The 17,198-nt window shown below is 44.0% G+C and overlaps 1 protein-coding gene across 2 annotated transcripts in view; it reads right to left on the bottom strand.

Annotated features, from left to right (window-relative positions):
* The window catches only part of rhpn2 (rhophilin, Rho GTPase binding protein 2), a 35,028-nt gene extending 18,331 nt beyond the window's left edge, over nt 1–16,697 (bottom strand). The window contains exons 1-3 of one of the 2 annotated variants that reach the window (XM_015368273.2): nt 16,211–16,697; nt 8,412–8,527; nt 1,411–1,539 (exon numbers count right to left, since the gene is read on the bottom strand). In XM_015368273.2, coding sequence (XP_015223759.1) covers nt 1,411–1,539; nt 8,412–8,527; nt 16,211–16,279 — 314 coding nt within the window. In that variant the 5' untranslated portion in view covers nt 16,280–16,697. The remainder of the gene's footprint in view (nt 1–1,410; nt 1,540–8,411; nt 8,528–16,210) is intronic. The other variant, XM_006641255.3, reaches the window with a different exon arrangement.
* Between the last annotated feature and the right edge of the window lie 501 nt (nt 16,698–17,198).

The raw sequence follows: 17,198 nt of genomic DNA, 5'->3' as shown, positions 1-17,198 counted from the left end.
ACAGCTTTAATCACTCTTTTCATTGCGGTTGCCATTGGAAACCCGGCGTGCTTCCACAGAGCGTGACTGTGAATACAGATGGGTCGTCTGAACTGCAGCCTGAAGGACAGGCTTTGGCACTGCCTTCCTGGTGCCATTTGGACAGGGAAATTGCTGGTTTCCTCTTGTGCATATTATGTTTAAATGATGCTGTAAAAACAGATTAACATTAACAGTGCCAGTAGGCACCCTGAAACAGGAGCCTTTTTCTAATCTCTTTCAGTGTTATCAGTTGCTTTCACGCGGTATATTTCACAAGTTCAAGACTTTACTTATAATGTTTTTACTTGCAAATTAATGTTAATTAAAAAAGTAGTTAAAACACAGACCTTGTTTGGAATATGAACTCCAGGAATTAAACTTAAAAGATTTGCTCAGTCCCATAAAAAAAAGAACATCTAGAAAGCTGCCAGTCACACATAAATGATATAATAGTATTATCAATCAAACTGCCCAGCTCCAAAATCTAACAAAATTGTTCTATATCTAAACAAAACATACGCTCTTCCAGCTTATAGAAAACACAGAACTTTCTTTCACACTCAACAGCACAAGAGTGCATGTACTCTTGTAAAAAACATTGTGTTTACTCTAGGCACAGAAGAAACAGGTGCGACCAGAATCCTGCTCAGCTTTACCAAGTGCGCTCGCTGAGGTGAGCTGGACACCTGAACCTCCTGAAGCTGAGAAACACATGAACTGTGATCCAACACCTTCAACAGAGAAAACCAGCCCTTCCTGTCCTGCACATGCCTCTTTCCATTCTTTCAGCAAGAGCAGCAACACACTGGCCTCATGGCTTGTCAACGTGCCAAGGCTTGGAGCCTCATTTTGCAGCATGCCAACTTCATGATAGGGCATCCCAGTACAAAACCTACTGTAGGTTTTACATTTTACATTAAATTAAGGCTGCAATTTATTAAGATTATTATTATTAGAGGTCCTCGCAATCCATCATAAATCCAAGATCTTAAGAACCAATCCTGAAATTAATTTGTGACTCTGACTTTGCCCTAAAACACTGAAATTCTATAGAAAAGGATCCTGTCGTGAGGCTTTTGTTTTACCAAAAATAATTTATGTTCTTAAGTACAGGGAAAGGATTACAGTAAAGTGCAAAACTGACATGGCACTCAAGGCTCCGTGCCTGCAGGCTCTCCTGACCACTTGAAACCTGTCAACAGTGCTCCACACAGTTTCTGCAACCCTCTGTACTGCAGCTGCACAGAGGCACTCGAGCCGGGATATTTCAATCATCCCAAACCCTCTCGATTTTGTGTGAAGGAAGGCGTCTGCTGCTTCACCGCGGTGTCTCCCCGCGGGAGTGCGCAGAGGACGAGTGGGACACAGCCAGGGCGGCGGGGGACTCACTGCACGTTCTGGTAGACCTCCACGGAGCTGTTGAGGCCTTCCAGCTTCTCCATGAGCAGCTGCAGGTTGGAGTTCACATAGCTCAGCTCCAGCACCACCATCTCCCGCACTTTGTTGTTGGTGGTTGCCCTGGAAACAAAGCGAGAGGAAGAAAACAAAGTGTGAGGCTTGGAATGGGATGGGCCTGCCTCTGAAGAAGAGCCCTGCCAGCGCCAAGGAAGGCAGGAGGAAGCTGTAGGATAAGCAGCTCTTGCTTCTCAGGTCCTTGTAGCAGATAATGAGAATGAATGTGCTGCCTCCCCATCGAAATAGGCTTCATATTCTCCCCTCTGTCGTCTGATTTAATGCCACCACAAGTTAGGAAACGTTTGATTTCTCGTACAGTTTATGTATGTATGGGCACAGTATTGAGTTTCATTTTGTGATAAAGGGTATGTAATTACACGAGAAGGAATATATTTCATAACGAGAACACAGGGTAAGCATGATCATTTACAAGAGAATCATCACAAGCAACCAACAGATCCATTTTAAATGAAATAAGGTGCGCGGTACAAACTTATCTGTTTTGTCTTATCGGCTTTGGAAATCAGATATGCTGTGAGCCAGATGTGTGCTGAGCACAGACAATTCAAGGTTTAGAATTTCTGTTCAACCGGAACATAACTGAAATTTTAATACTTGTTTCTTTAAAAATCCGATGTTCCCATGAGAAACAGGAGATACTGTCGAAACGACATTCAGAATGACAGAATGTCACTGAGTTCTCTCTATTGACAAGCCTGCAGGGAGCCTGTGTGGATGGCACCCGGAACCAAAAGGACAGGAATGAAGCACATACTTCAGAAAGTACCAAGAAGTAGGCTCAATTTCTAACAGGTTCATTAATAAATCACACTAGATTGGTGCTCTCCTGAGAGATGTCCTCCGTAATGAGAGTATTTTACTTGGATTCCTTCCCTTCTCATCAAACGATTGCTTCTGGAAAGATCTTGGGTGCAAGATGGAGGAACTGAATCCTTACTGAACCGTTCGTGTGGGACCTCAACAGAACTTTATCCACTGGGAAAAGCTGCAATGTCCTCTATATAATTGTATACCCGTTTCATTTTTCTTTACTACAAATTAAAAGCAACATTGGGAATGCCAGACAGGCTTGATCATGCCTGGATGCTCTGCTTGCACAGAACCACTAGCCCAGAGAAATCATGCAGCATCACAGAGGGTAGCGGCTCTTGCGTCACAGACTAAGCCACTAAATTGGCCTTTGTTAGGGAAGAACCAGAGGCAAACTCACACTTGTTTAGACAACTCGATGATTTAACCATCACCTTAGTTTACCTACTGCCAGCCAGTCCGTAACAGAATCCCAAGCACAGGAACCTAAAATTTCAAACACCTGTTGGAAGCTGTCAAAACCAACCTACCACAGTTCATATTTCACAATGGCCAGAGCAGGCACCAGCCCAGCAGGCACCCTTCATTAAAGGGGGGCTGCAGTAATAATAATAATAATAATAATAATAATAATAATAATAATAATAATAATAATAATAATAATAATAATAATAATTGCTTACACTTATATAGCGCTTCTCTGGACACTCCACTCAAAGCGCGTTAACAGGTAATGGGGAACCCCTCCTCCACCACCAGTGTGCAGCCCCACCTGGATGTAACCATGTTAGCCCACTAACTCACCACCAGAATCACGCCTCCTCTTCACCTTAATTTGGGGTTGACCAAACAACTGAATTCACAAACCTCATTGTTGCCATCCTCTGCAAATCAGCTAAACGTGGTCAGCACTGACATGAATCACTGCACTGCACATTTTTGCAAATTTTCATCTGAAATGACTGAAACATTTGCTTCCCTATCTTAACCCATAACTGAAGCAGATAGCACTCTCGTCCCCTTCTCCAGTCTGCTTTCATAGAATTCCTGATGTGTTTGCATTACAGGGGAGGGGAAAAAGCATAACTAGGTGCAGGCTTTGATAGGCTTTGGAGTCTTTAGTGGATTTTTTTTCCATTAAAATGCAGTTTCATGACAACACCCTGAAAGAACAAGGCACAGAAACCAATAAATCAAAAGTAAACATCTTCCACTGCTTTAACTATACATCTCCCTAGGTAACTACCTTGTCAAGTCAAATAAACAACTGCCCGCCGGCCCGGGATTTCAAAATTAAGCTAAGTCCCAGCCAGCTAGATCCTTGAAATAAATGCCAGTCTTCAAATGGTATGTCTCATAATCTCAAGGTCAACATTTTCATGAACTCTCGCTCTCATGCGGTTTGCTTGAGGTTTTTGCTAAACATCTGCTGGACGATGTGCTTGGCAGATCCAGCTCTCTCAGGAGACCGGAGCACAACAGAGCACAGGAAGAGCAGGGAACATTCCTGCCGCTACCCAACCCAATCAGGAGGCAGCAGGTCCTGAAACTTCTCTGAGAGCCAACTTTCAACCACAAATACAAATTGAATCTTTACTTATCTTTATTGATTCTTCCCGATCAGTGAATGTGGATTGTTTTCTAAACATACAGCCATATTACAATGATGAATATGTTGTTGCTGTTGAACAGAACAACATTCCGAATAGCTCTCAGTGTTTCTCCTTGTTCCTCAAGAAAACCTACCTGATTGATCATTTCCCCTCAGACACTGAGAATTATTGCGCTACTTAAACAATGCAGTAGGACCAAGGCTTAGAAAGAAGCCTGGACTTAAGAGGAACAGGGCCACAGCCATTTTCCAGCAATAGTGCATTTTGGCCGGACCTCCACATGCAAACTTCCACCAACAGAACTTGTCCACCATGACCCTGTGCTGTATCCTTGACTGACTAGAATATGGAGTATGGCAGAGTAACAGAACATCAAGGGTTACAATCCCAGAGCATAAGAGAATGGAGACAGCCCTAAACAGATCAGCCTACCTTCCTTATGATTGTAATTACAAATAGACCACATTTCGCTTCAGGGACATCACAGGCCTGTCGTTTGTTACAGGGAGTGACTCCTCAGTCAGGTTTTGTTTGCCAGCTGAAAAACCAGTACAGTACAGCAGTTTCCTTTGTGTTCACCAGGGGTCCTAAAAAAGTAGTGGAAAAGTCCAGCACACCTGCTGAAACACAGCATCTGACTCTTAAGGCGTAGGACAGAAGTCCCATATCTCCCTGCTACTGAGTATCAAGGCCACCTTTGTTTTTCATCCACTTCGAACTAATCAGAACAAAATTGAAGAAGTGCAATCATAAAACAGGACCAGGAATCTAAGCACAGCAGTGCAAAGAGACATTCTGAATTCAAAGCGTCTGCACAGCTCCCTGAATAACAGATAAGCGACTTTGAGCTTCATAATGTACCGAAGTTCTGATGTTTGGCAATTCTGATACACCTTTACATTACCCAGATGCAAACAAAACATAATTTTAACACTGTAATTGTCAGCAGTCCTTAGTTTACAACCTGTTTGCTGATATTAAACGTAGGCAATGATGAGGAATGCTTTCTAAACCGCCTGTCAGAGCTGAGAAATATGGTAAGGAATGCAAAGGGCTTTGAAGCCTGAAAGCTAAGTGTTCCAAAGTCAGCGATATGTTAATCAAACGCAGATAAAACATCACCACTCCTGCTCTGTTCTTCAGGCAGCTTTGTGTGCTCATACCAAGGGTGCGATAAAACTTGCATGCCAAATATATGTTCAAAACTTTATGCCGGTACAGTAATGCTGCTAGGAGATGAAACTGTGTTTTTTTGGGGGGAGGGGGGGGAGGGAGAGTATTTATCATCAAATCTGATGCTAAAAGTTCATAAGAATAAAAAAAGAAACCCTTTGTACTGCAACATAATTTTTGCAGGTTCTTTTTCTGCATGCTTAACTGTGTGCTGTTTTAAATGTTGTCATTGTACATACATATTCTACACATTTAAAATTCCAGCACCTAAATAAGAGAAAGTATTTAAACACTATAAAATGTTTTATGGAAGACTGACAATAAAGCTTTGCTCTCCTGGTTTTGAAAGTGCATTTCAAGGAAGGTGCAGCCAGCGTACACAAACAGACATTCTCATTTGTTTTTCAGAGCCGGACGAATTTTCCAGGGCAGATCGCTCAACTTGAATAACAGGTTCAGTGGGATCACTGTAACTATTTCTTTCCATAGAACAGTGAGACAACAAATGCATTATCTGATCATCATGGGCAATACCACCAGCATTAAGACCAGATCTGAGAAGACCAGATCAGTACTGCGATGGGACACCTCCAAGGAAACCACACCGCTGCCGTAAGAGATAATGGGAGACCAGTAGGTGGCGCTCTTTCCTCTGGATCCCAGTATGAAACAGGGCACAGTGTGCTGTTGGAGGTACTGTCCTTCAGATAAAGGCAAGATGTTGTAAATTTCTAGGGGGTGTAGTGGATGTCCACTCTGGGCTTGCACAATCTGTCCTATTTAAATTTCCCTCTTAATTTAATTATTGAAGTAACTTCTCCATCTTGAAGGCAGCACCTCAAGAATGACACAAACCCTCTTCCTGCCTGAGAAATGTGATTTGGGGTCAAATTTCACACACAATTGCAAGCAGTTGCTATTTTCTCTGAAACAGGTCACTGACGAGAAAAAAAAAAACATGACATAAATTCGTTGACAAGAGGCTGCCTCCCCTGGGAACTGGAACAATTAACACATTTATATGTGGCCATGAGAAATGTAAAGAACCACTGTCTGAAAGTTGTCTCTGTGTGTGAATGTTTATTAAAAAACTCTTGTACGTAGCTATACAATATACTACCTGGATGGGAGACTCCTGGGAAAAACGAAGGCTGCTGCTGGAAGAGGTGTTAGTGGGGCCAGTAGGGGGCGCTCACCCTGGGGTCTGTGTGGGTCCTAATACCCCAGTATAGTGACGGGACACTATACTGTAAAAAGGTGCCATACTTTGGACGAGACGAAAATCAAGGTTCGGACTCTCTGTGGTCATTAAAAATTCCAGGATGTTTCTCGTCCTGGCCAAAATCCCCCCTGGCCTTTACTAATCATGGCCTCCTAATAACCCCCATCTTTGAACTGGCTTCATCACTCTGCTCTCCTCCCCAGTGAGAGCTGGTGTGCGGGGAGCGCACTGGTGCACTCTGGCTACAGTCGCATCATCCAGGTGGATTTGCAGAAAATAATAATCATAATAATAATAATAATGTGCTACAGCAATGGCCCAATCAGCTTAGTTTCTGCAGCTAATTTGCTAGTAAGTCACATGGCTTTGTGTATATTAGGTTAACGGAGACCACTGAGACTTTGGAGAAGCAGCAGCAGACAACTAGAAGCCCGGAGCTCATCAAGTGCGTGATGGAAGGTTGTGGGTTCCAAGCCCAGCTGAAGCCCTTAAACAAACTTAAACAAGGCTCTTTACCCACTTGCGCAGTTTTGTAACTATTGGTGACATACACACATTTGTCATATACTGACCTAAAATAAATAGGTGTGTGCAATACATACTTCAGCAAACATTCAGAAACCAGCACCATAAGTATGACTTATTTTACTCAACGTAATGAAACCAAAAAATGTCAATATGATGGGTGTTACTTCCAAGATTAGCACTGGAGGCCTAAACAAACTTAACTTATGTGTTCTTTTTGTAGTGTTCCCTAGAGACATGGGCTTCTCAGAAAATATGGATGAAGAGAGCTGGCTTCTTTTAACCCTGCTCTGTGAATTAATATAAGTTTTGAAAACCTATGTCTCCAAGGGGTATACTGCACCAACTAACAATGGAAGCATTTATGCCATTTAAAGACTACAAAGAATCTGCTGTAAAATTATACTTCTGAAGAGATCCTCTTCAAATAGAAATATAATGAATACAAAATGAATTGATTATACCTACTCTGTCCTTTAATTATTCACTTTGACATGAACTTTGCATTGTTTTTGCACAATTGTTACGATTTCCAAAATCAGACGTTTGAATCAGACACAGTAGAATCATTCACTTTGGTCCTCCTAAATAAATCATCTTCTGCAGAAACATGTTTCTGATCACAGCCAAGGAACAATGAGGCTGAATCGATATTCGTGGTTTCTATGCTCTGCAGTCTTTGTGCTTCAGGAATACATTTGCAACATCTCCCCCACGAATATCACCACCCCTCCGGATGAACAGTCCCTGAGGGGCGAAGGAGCAGCCTGGGATGTGGGACGCATGTCTGAAACCCGGAACACATTCATCTCATCTCCCACAATCGAGGAGCTCGAGGGGAAAAAAAGACTTCCCATGAGTGTTTAAAACTTTCCAGGGAGACCAGAGTGCTGTTTTGAACATGAACAAAAAACGCATTTTTCTGGTCCAGCCCGAGAAACAGACTGGAGCTGGAGGACTAAACCTCGACACAGTGCTATTTACAGGAGGCATTGTGTGAAAACAAAGGTGAATTCTTCCCTTCCTTCAGAAAGTACCCTTTCTTGTGAAAACAGGCATTGCAGTTACAGTTTGAACTCCCTCCTGACAGAATGCCGCAACACCACCATAGAGTAGAGTGAGACGCGCCCTGGACAGGACAGAGCAAGCACCCACGGGGACACAGGGGCTGGCGCTCAGACGAGAGCCAGAGCACTCGGCAATAACCCACATCAGCACCGACAGGACACACAGGAGGCACCGCAGAGACAAACCCAGGGGCTTAAAGCTGTGAGAGATCCCTGCCCTTCAACATGGCATCTTCTACAGAAACGAGATGTTGCAGTTCTTGCACCAAAGAGCCCAAGTATGAAAACACAGTCCACAGTACACATTCTACTCTGCACTTTTCAGCACGATTAGGGGCCCGAGAAGCCTTTCCAGCCAACACCCCCGCCCAGGAAACAAGGCACCTCGGGTGCCCATGGGGTACTCTTCTGCACATGCCAACCGTGTTGTACATGCTTGGAAAAAACCCAACATTTTTGTTCCTTCCAGGTTAGCCCTGGGCACACGCTGAGAGACGGTCATACCGCAGGAGGTTTTCTGCTCCGGCCCTCATTCTCATCTCCTTGATGATCTGCTGGTTCAAGACGGCTCTCTTGTTCTGCAGCTTACTGCGCCCAGTCTGGGCAAAGGGGTTACAGCCCTGTGAAGACAGAACGCAAACGATGAGTTTTTAAAACCCTCAAAGTCAACACAGCAGGCTTCTTCACTGAACACTGAAACCGGAACCAGGGGACACGGGTGAAAGCTACGTGGAAGTGCATTTAAACCACAGAAAAGGACGCTTTTCTTTACACAAAGGATTGTGGGAGTATGGAACAAGCTACATAAGCATGTGATTAAAGCCTATATCAATAATCAATGCACTAGATGAGACTCCGGGATGCATACGTTTCAAAATGGGCAAGCTGAGCCACATGCCCTACGACTCGAGTGGTTTGTAACTTGCCTTATGGGCTCAGGTGAACTGATTGCAGTATTGCTGCGGTGAATCTCACATGGGCAGGCCTAAACCAGTAACTTCCTTGACACACAAACCAAGCCTTTTCATTGGAATTTCAGGTTATATAATAAATGTAATGCAATTACCTTCATACTTATTAATAGGGTATTAATAAGAATACCTATTAATAGTAGTGTAACGCTTACGGCCGACAGGCACTGTGTAAGAGCCGGCGTACCAGAGCAGGTGACGTCGCCGCCCTTCCCTGTGATAGCAGGACTACAGCTACTGGGCTGTAGAGAGATCTCTCTTTAGCTCACGGGGCTGGGTCACTGCAGAGAGACGCGGGAGTCCCGGGTTCGAGCCTCCGACGGTGGGGGGCCGACCTAATCCAGGGCGCCTGCCTGAGCCCCCGTTGCGTTACAGTATTAATACCTTTAATACTACAAATCTATAATTCATAGATGTCATGTATTGTGTTCTAATGTCTTATATTCTGTTAATACAATTGAAGTGTAATAATAAGTTTAATTTATTTTAATATACACAATAATAAAGCCCGTTTAAGCAAATGGGTTTTGAAATGTGGATTCTGAGTCCCAGGTGCACATCTGTGATGGCCTGTGTGCTGGCCATGGGGACAAGAGGCCAGCAATGAAAACAAGAGACAGGTGACAGACCCGCCTGTTGCAGTATCCTGCAAGGCTCATAAAAGATCACGTCCATCACTGTAACGCCTGCTGAGACAGAGGGATCCTGTGTGAACTGTTTCTCTTCCCCCTCTTTCTCGACACATCCCTGTTGTGAGCGCTCATACCTGTCAGAGGCGTCTCTGTGTCCTTTAAAAATGGAGATAATGTCACTTCCTTATCCAGTCATCTTAGTTTACTTTTAACCCTTTTTGCTCTGAAAACCTTTGTGGCATACAGTACCTAATGTGTGAGTTATACACTGTATTAGGGGATTATTTATTTTTCCCCTAAAACATGTAGCAAATTATAAAAACAGAACCAAACCAACAGAAGCCATAAAGTGTATATTCAATGGTCTTTATGTATAAAAGGTATTATAGCTGTGGATTTTACAGTTAGTGTTAAAACAACTTACAGTCGTAGTAGCTAGAAACTTCTGAGTATCTTCAGTCTCTCTCACAAAATAAAATAATTGTGGTGTACAAAGTGGTGAAAACAGGGCTTTTTAAAAACACAGAACTGGGAAGCACTGTAGTAAGTTTATGGAAAATTGTGGCCACGTTAGGAGAGTGACTAACTTGGTACAGCCTCCTTTGGATAAAGATGCCTGTCTGTGGGAGAATTTCGAATGCAACCCCCTCACCCCTCATTTGTGTGCTCAGCGTGCGAAAAGACATTAAGCAGGCCCCAAAATCTGATAAAGGAAATGAGACCAGAGATGGCAGCTTCACAATGAAGTTCATCCACGCCCCTGCCTGCTCTGATACCCACGTTGTGTAATCACACGGTAACAAACATTAAATAATTGTGCGATAATAAAGAAGGTGAAGTGCATGAGTCATCCCTCACTTCTCAGTAGGAGATAAAAAGAAATTTCCAGAATGTTCTGGTATAATTCAGCATTTGGGACATTTTACTAACAATGACAAAACACACATTTATTTTACTAAATATTTAGACTTCCATTCCCATGGATCAGATTTCTAAGAAGATCAAAAAGAGACCTGCACAGTAAAAACCGCATTTAAGAGTTTTTTTTTTGGTGGATATGTTCTGCCATGTACTTATATATGAATTTCTGCTTTTCCCTTTTATCAAGAAATTTTGAAAGACTAATTAAAACCTGGAAGTAGGGCAGAGATGGTCAACAGCAAACTTCCACTGGCATCAATACACAGCAGCTGCTTGCTAATATACCCTTACAGACAACATAACTAGATGAAGCAATACGTGTGACTATATCTGCCACCAGAAAGAATTAATAATTAATAATTATTATTAATAATAAGAATTAATAATACGCAGATGAAGGCACCTGCAATTATGTGACGAGAAGTGGAAAGCCAGTTGAGGAGGGTGCGTGCATGCGTGTGAAGATCAGAGCTGACATGTGTTGAGTCAGAACAATTCCAAGAGCACACAAACACTCAGACATACTGTTTAACAGAGGAGCTAAGAATTGTTAGTTGGAGGAACAAGCCAGTTCAGATCTTGTCCTGGTTAATCAGTGTCAGGAAAGAAGAAAACAAACAAACACCAAAGGAAAAGGGCACAGAGCCCTTTGTCCTACCCGTGTTGACTACTGTAGGCTACTGCTTCATATCAATGCCTGATTCAATACTTTTCTATAGCAAAGTATACTATTATAGAATACCGCTGTAGGTGAAGGAACACAGCCTTTTCTGTCCTGCACAGAGCAAACTATGAGGAGACTAGATTCAAGTTCTCAAACCCCCAAGCCACCAACAAATTCAATCCAGTGGCAATCATAATCAGCAGCGAAACATGAAAGCATTTAAAGCCAAGAACAGGGTGGACTTCTTTACCCAAAGGGTAGTGGGAGTGTGGAACAAGCTACTCAACCATGCTGTTTTGAAGCTGATACAGCCTGACTTCCTTTGATAAATGTCTGAGATCCTTGGATCAATCAACTGCTAACTACCATAGGGCTAAATGTGCCAAAATGGCCTCTTGTTTATCACTTTTCTAATAGTCTGTGCGGGTAGCAATCCACTCTGTATGTAGTTGGTCTTAATTTAACTTTGTTATTGTGAAAAGACAGTTTATTGTTGCGCTCAAACTGTGAACTGAGATAATGAAAGGCATTAGTGGATCTCCTCAGGCAATTAACATCTTTCAGCAAAACTCTGTTTGTCTAATGTGACGGCTATTGGTGACAAACAGGTTTGGACTCAACTGGTTATTAACAAAACAATACTAACTGTGAAAGGGTTAAAAAAACAGTGATGAGTGAACCACTATGAACACCAGACCCTGCGTGTCTTAGTACTGTAATACTTCTGTCTGAGTACATTAGTGTTGTACTGTACTTATCTTAAAGCCACAAAGAAATTAGCATAATCTCATTTTGGCTTTACACAGCTTTCAGCCAGACTGAATGACATACTGTACACATAAAGAGTAGAAAGCAGTTTGTCTTGAAAAGTTTACTACATTCTTAGCAATGAATGTTCCACCGTAATCAGAGAAAATAATCCACTGGCCATTACACTCCAAAGGGTAATGTACACTACAGACTACTGGCACATCCTGCGCCCGAGAGACTTTTTTGTAAGCACTCTGAGCAAGAACAAAGTCAGCCAGGTCCGAGGTAGGGAGCAATTAACACTAATAAGCAAAAGTCATGTCTGAAGGCCAATTAAAACCAGACAAAAATTCAAAAATAAAGATGTTACACTGCCCCAAACCTGTTAACAAGGGATTGGTGGTGTGCATTATACCCCTTCAGCTAGTGAAAAGCTGGCTTCAGTTAGAACAGACATACAAACTTTGCTTTAAAGGAAAAGGAAAAGAGAATCTGGCTTGTAAAACTTTAAATACCTGGCAAATCCTGTGCACACAGCAACTATAAACACCAGATGACTACATGAAAGAAACACACCAGAACGGCACACTCTCTACTGTACTGTATAAAAAATAATAATTACTCAGTGGTAAACCTCCTACTGGGCTTTTGCCCTTCCACTAATTTTTCAGTTCCTGTGCAATTCACCAGAAGAGGTACTTGCATGTCTTTCTCTCAGGACAGCAGTCATACGGACTGCGCTGCAGCTCTCCAGCAGACTGCAGAACACAGCCCGCCTCCCGGCAGCCAGTGCAGATGTTGTCAATTTGTGTTGCGGCTTCATGCTGAGGAGGCACTGGGCAGAGTCTGCTGTACGTCAGCGTCTGGAGAGCTGTGTGTGTGTGTGAGGGCAAAGCAAGAGGAGAACTGTTCACCAGCGGAGACAGCAGGGAGTGGAGGAGGCTGGAGGACTCAGAAGAGCGACCGCATCGCACCGCACAATCCGTCATCCCAGACCAAACCAGTCTGGGTCGCAACGAGCACATTCGTCCGCTTCCAAATCAGAGTTGCACAACATGGCTGTGGCATTTCGGAGAAAAGGCACACAAAAAAAAGCAGGCAGATTTCAGCTTCCCACGTTCAAACGGGAAACATATGGATTGTTTCCTCAAGCCCTGGATCCTTCATGGATACAGAAGTTAAAAAGACGACACGCAAGGCCCCTAACAAGCAGCAGTTACGTACAACTCAGTCTGCTGGGTTTTCACCCGGAGGTGCACCCGGCACCAGCACTTGTGTCTCTTCTGATGGGGCCTCTGTAAAGCACACATCAGTGCCATCAGCGCACTTCTGGGTCAGCTCTGCTCCGACCAGGCCTGGAACAGTTATTGGTACAGGAAGTGGAGAAGGCCTAATGCCAGACACAGTTCACATACAGTGTGCAGGTATGGAACAAAAGACCCTTTCTCTGCTCATAACAACACCCTGGACAAAGCCATGTTGTGCAGCAGGAACAGAAAAATAACCCAAGCGGAACTCTGGCTCTAACAAATCCTCCTCAGTCCCCGTAACATTACCTGTAAAACCCTTCTTCTGCAGTATTGCTAATTAAAAGGCACTGTTGCAATTGAGTATGTCTGTAGTATGCCGAAAGGTCAATTCCCAAGCAACTTCTTCGAGCTTGCTACATTGATGAGAAGGCAATATTTACGACAGCATTGAGTGGCATTCGTTTTTATGAAGAAGTCTGAGTAGAGAGCTGCATCAGCATGCGTAGGCTGCAAAGGAACAGGTAAAAGTTTATCCCCTGTTACAATGAAAAGAAAAGAGACACAATATTTTCGCGATGGAGCCTTCTTCAGGTGAGTGGCTTCACAGCCAAAACATTGTGTCTCCTTTCTTTTCATTTCGGCATGGAATTAACATTTTTCTATTTGTTTTTTTAGGCTGTACAGTTTTCATAAATCACAATAATATGCCTGCAGTTTCCGGTTATTCCAGTTTCACACTTTGCACTTTTGAGAATGGTGGAGTGTCCTGAGGTTCTGTACTACCTCAAGGCAGCACCCTTACAGTGGAGGAAGAGTGTGTTCTGTATGGGCCACCGAAAGACAACACACAAGTAAAATTGAATCTAAAGCTAGAGCTAATATTTTGTCAGTTTAATTTAAATGGGCTCAATACATAATATCTTTTAATTTGTTATAACGTTGGGCAACTCAGATACAGCAGAATTAGTTTGATAGTGGAACAGAATGTTATTGTTGTGTTAAACCAGGAACAGTACAATACTGCTTTCTTTAAAAAACTTCCGTGAGATCACGCAGTGAAGCCATATGGAATTCAGCAAAACACCACCAAGTTTGCAGAAATATTCAATACTGTGCAAACGTTTCTGACAGAGCCTTGACCGGAAAATTAAGAGCTACCCTACGCCCTAAAATAGATGTGAGCACATGATTCTCCTCAGAAAGTACGAAACCGTCTTCTCTCTTCCTAGATCTGGACTTCTTAAAAAGATAAGTCCTGAGTAACGACGAAGCGCCGTTTAATAATTCCGGTCGTGTCTTTCATGTACTGCGTGTATTCTCTGTGGAATTTGGAAAGCAAAAAAAAAAAACCTGTGGTATCTAAAATCCATAATTCTCTGTCAGTTCTCCCTATCCGGCATGTTCTTTCTGAAATACTCCTGCGCCCTTTATTAGACTCTGTTATCAGACAGCCCTGCCCTGTCAATCCCCGATATCCGTCAGCATTCCGTAAGTACTTCATTAGTAACCCAGATTTTGTCATCGCTGGGAGAAAAATGCGCTCACTGTTGCTTAAAAACCGCCAAGCGGAACAGGTGCCACTCCGCCCTGAAACTGTAACCTCGACTGTGACCCGCTTCTCAACTGGGCCGAGGCGCTCTGAACGCGCCTGAAGCTGAACGCGTACATTGGGGTCGGATCGATGTTCTGAAGTTTGTTTTGCGATATTCCCTCAGAACAGGCTGTCCCACACTTGAGTTCCTAATACATAAAACCTGCCCAGCCACCTTCTTTCTCCAAATGCTCAGGGCTACAGTACAAGCCAGCCGTGCTGTTGTTAGGTGACTGTGAAAATGCGCCAACAGGCCGATCCCAGGTATTTTTTTAACCCATTCAACACCACATGCTTGCAAAACAAAATTAAAAATATCCATATTTGCTTGAATTCTTCTAGTGAAATATTTGCACATTCATTTCGTGCTTTACGTCAAGAAAAATGCACTTTGATGATAATCATGAAATTAGTAATAGGTTTATTCCATGCTGAAAAAAAAAGAAGAAAACACGTTTCGGCCGTGGAGCCTTCTTCAGGTGTGAATAATGAAATTATAACTGTATGAATTCATAACTAGAATAACTATTATTGAGAAGACCCACAGCAGCAGAAATCACCAATCCACATCAAGGAAAGTGTGCTTGGTGATTTCAGTTCCCTTTCCACCCTCTCTTTATGAGACTAAACTGCCGAGGTGACCTTTCAACACCGTGGGTACACCGACCGCATCGCCAAACCTGAGGACAGACCGCGACAGGTGGCGCACGCCAGCCGAGTTTCAGTGAACTCCCACTGCGAAGGAGAAAAGGGGCCGAGCCAGTCACTCGAGGAATCCCGAATATGCCGTTTCTTGGGGTGCGTCACGCCCGTGAAGGAGCGACGCACCTTGCGAGACCCGAGGAGCGCGGCGAGCCACGCCCTGCGAGCGGGGACCGGATCGTGCGCCACAGGTGCGCCCACTCCCGGAGCACGGCGGCCAGGGTGCGCAGGTGGGCATTTCTAGCAAAACTGCCCCTGGAGGGACGTGACATCACCAAAGCTATAAAATACGAACCGAACTGAGGACGCTTTTCTTTTCCACATTTCAGTACATGGAGTGACACAGGATTGCGCCGTTTTATTATGTTTATAACGAATACATCTTAACGCACTGTTAATATTGGAACAGTTTTACTCATAACATAACACAGGATTAAAACAATAAACCCCCTTAACAAAGATTTTAGTTGAGAACTCAACATTTGGTCTCATGTATATATATATATCGCTGTTGCGACTCCTAGGTCATGGAGAAAAGTTGTCCGTAAGGACAGGAGTGTAAGGTGACCCAAGTTTAGAACAATAGTACAAACGGACTTGCTTCGTGGTCTGTGGAAAGGGAAAGGGCTGGATTTATCCACTGTCCTAACAGCAATCCACAAATCAAGCGCAATTAAATGAACAAAGTCAAGATTTCGAAAGCAAACTGCGACGCTCCCTCTCCTTTCCGATAGCCGTCTTGCCGCCCGCGATAGAAACTGGACGGGACGGGAAGAGGAATAAAAAACTTTTAGAAAGAGTTTCCCGAGAGTTTTAGCTCACCTTTTTAAAACAGGCATCGTCACCAGCCTGGTTGTCCTTGCACCCGTTGGGTAGAATAGTATCCGTCATTCCGCGGCCCCAGCAGCAGCAGCAGCAACAACAAAATGATCTTCTTCAAATAAGACCTGTCCTGTAGCTGAGAAACTGTCACTCAACAGGTGCGACTTTCCCTGCTCGTCTCTCTCTCTCTGCTGTTCGCCCAGTGACAGCTCTGCTGCTCGCAATCCGTATTTCCAGTCCTCTGGCAGAAGCCCCGCCCCCGAGTGGATGACGACATCTGTCCCGCTGAGTTCGCCTGGGTGGGAACCCGAGAGCGATGTTTGTTTGAAGACTTCGGGCTTAGCAACACCTTGCTCTGCAACTGACGTGGCGGCTGAGGGCTCAGTATTAACCTGCGGAAGCGAGAAGCAGGTTGCAAGGACTGTGGGCGTGTGACTTCATCCTAAAGCACCCCTGCGAGAGCTCATCTCTTACTGGGGTGTCGGGAGTTGCGGTTTAGGAGCGACGAGGCTGCACACTCTGTGCTCCGCCGGGGAAAGATGCGCAACTGCTACGTAGGAAAATAAAAAAAAAAGTTTTTGCTCCTCGTTCACTTTCGTTCGGGGGGCACGTCCGCCAGCACTGCGGCCTCGCAGTCTGAGGGGTTCATTCTTTACCTGCTGGGCGCGGCTGTCTGTGTGGAGCTTGCACGTTGCCTCCATAGTCAGGTGGTTTTATAGCAGGTGTGCTGGTGATGCGTTTTTTTTCATTTTCAATCCCCCCTTGTCCCAGAGTGGGGTGAGGTGGGGTTCAAGTTGATTTAATAATTGGGGGGGGGGGGGGGTTTGGTCCCAGTTACAACCAGTACTGACCACAAGAAGGAAACGAGCATGATCAGCCAAATAGCTTCCTCTCACTCATGTCCGCTTCGCAGAGCTGTCTCCCAGTGTAATACAACCAGTATCTAAAAGTGATTTACCACACATGAAGGAGACGCAGTTATCGACAG

The sequence above is a fragment of the Lepisosteus oculatus genome, chromosome 20 (genome assembly GCF_040954835.1).
Source record: "Lepisosteus oculatus isolate fLepOcu1 chromosome 20, fLepOcu1.hap2, whole genome shotgun sequence".
NCBI classification, from domain to species: Eukaryota; Metazoa; Chordata; class Actinopteri; order Semionotiformes; family Lepisosteidae; genus Lepisosteus; species Lepisosteus oculatus.
This window is presented reverse-complemented; position numbering and strand designations above follow the sequence as displayed.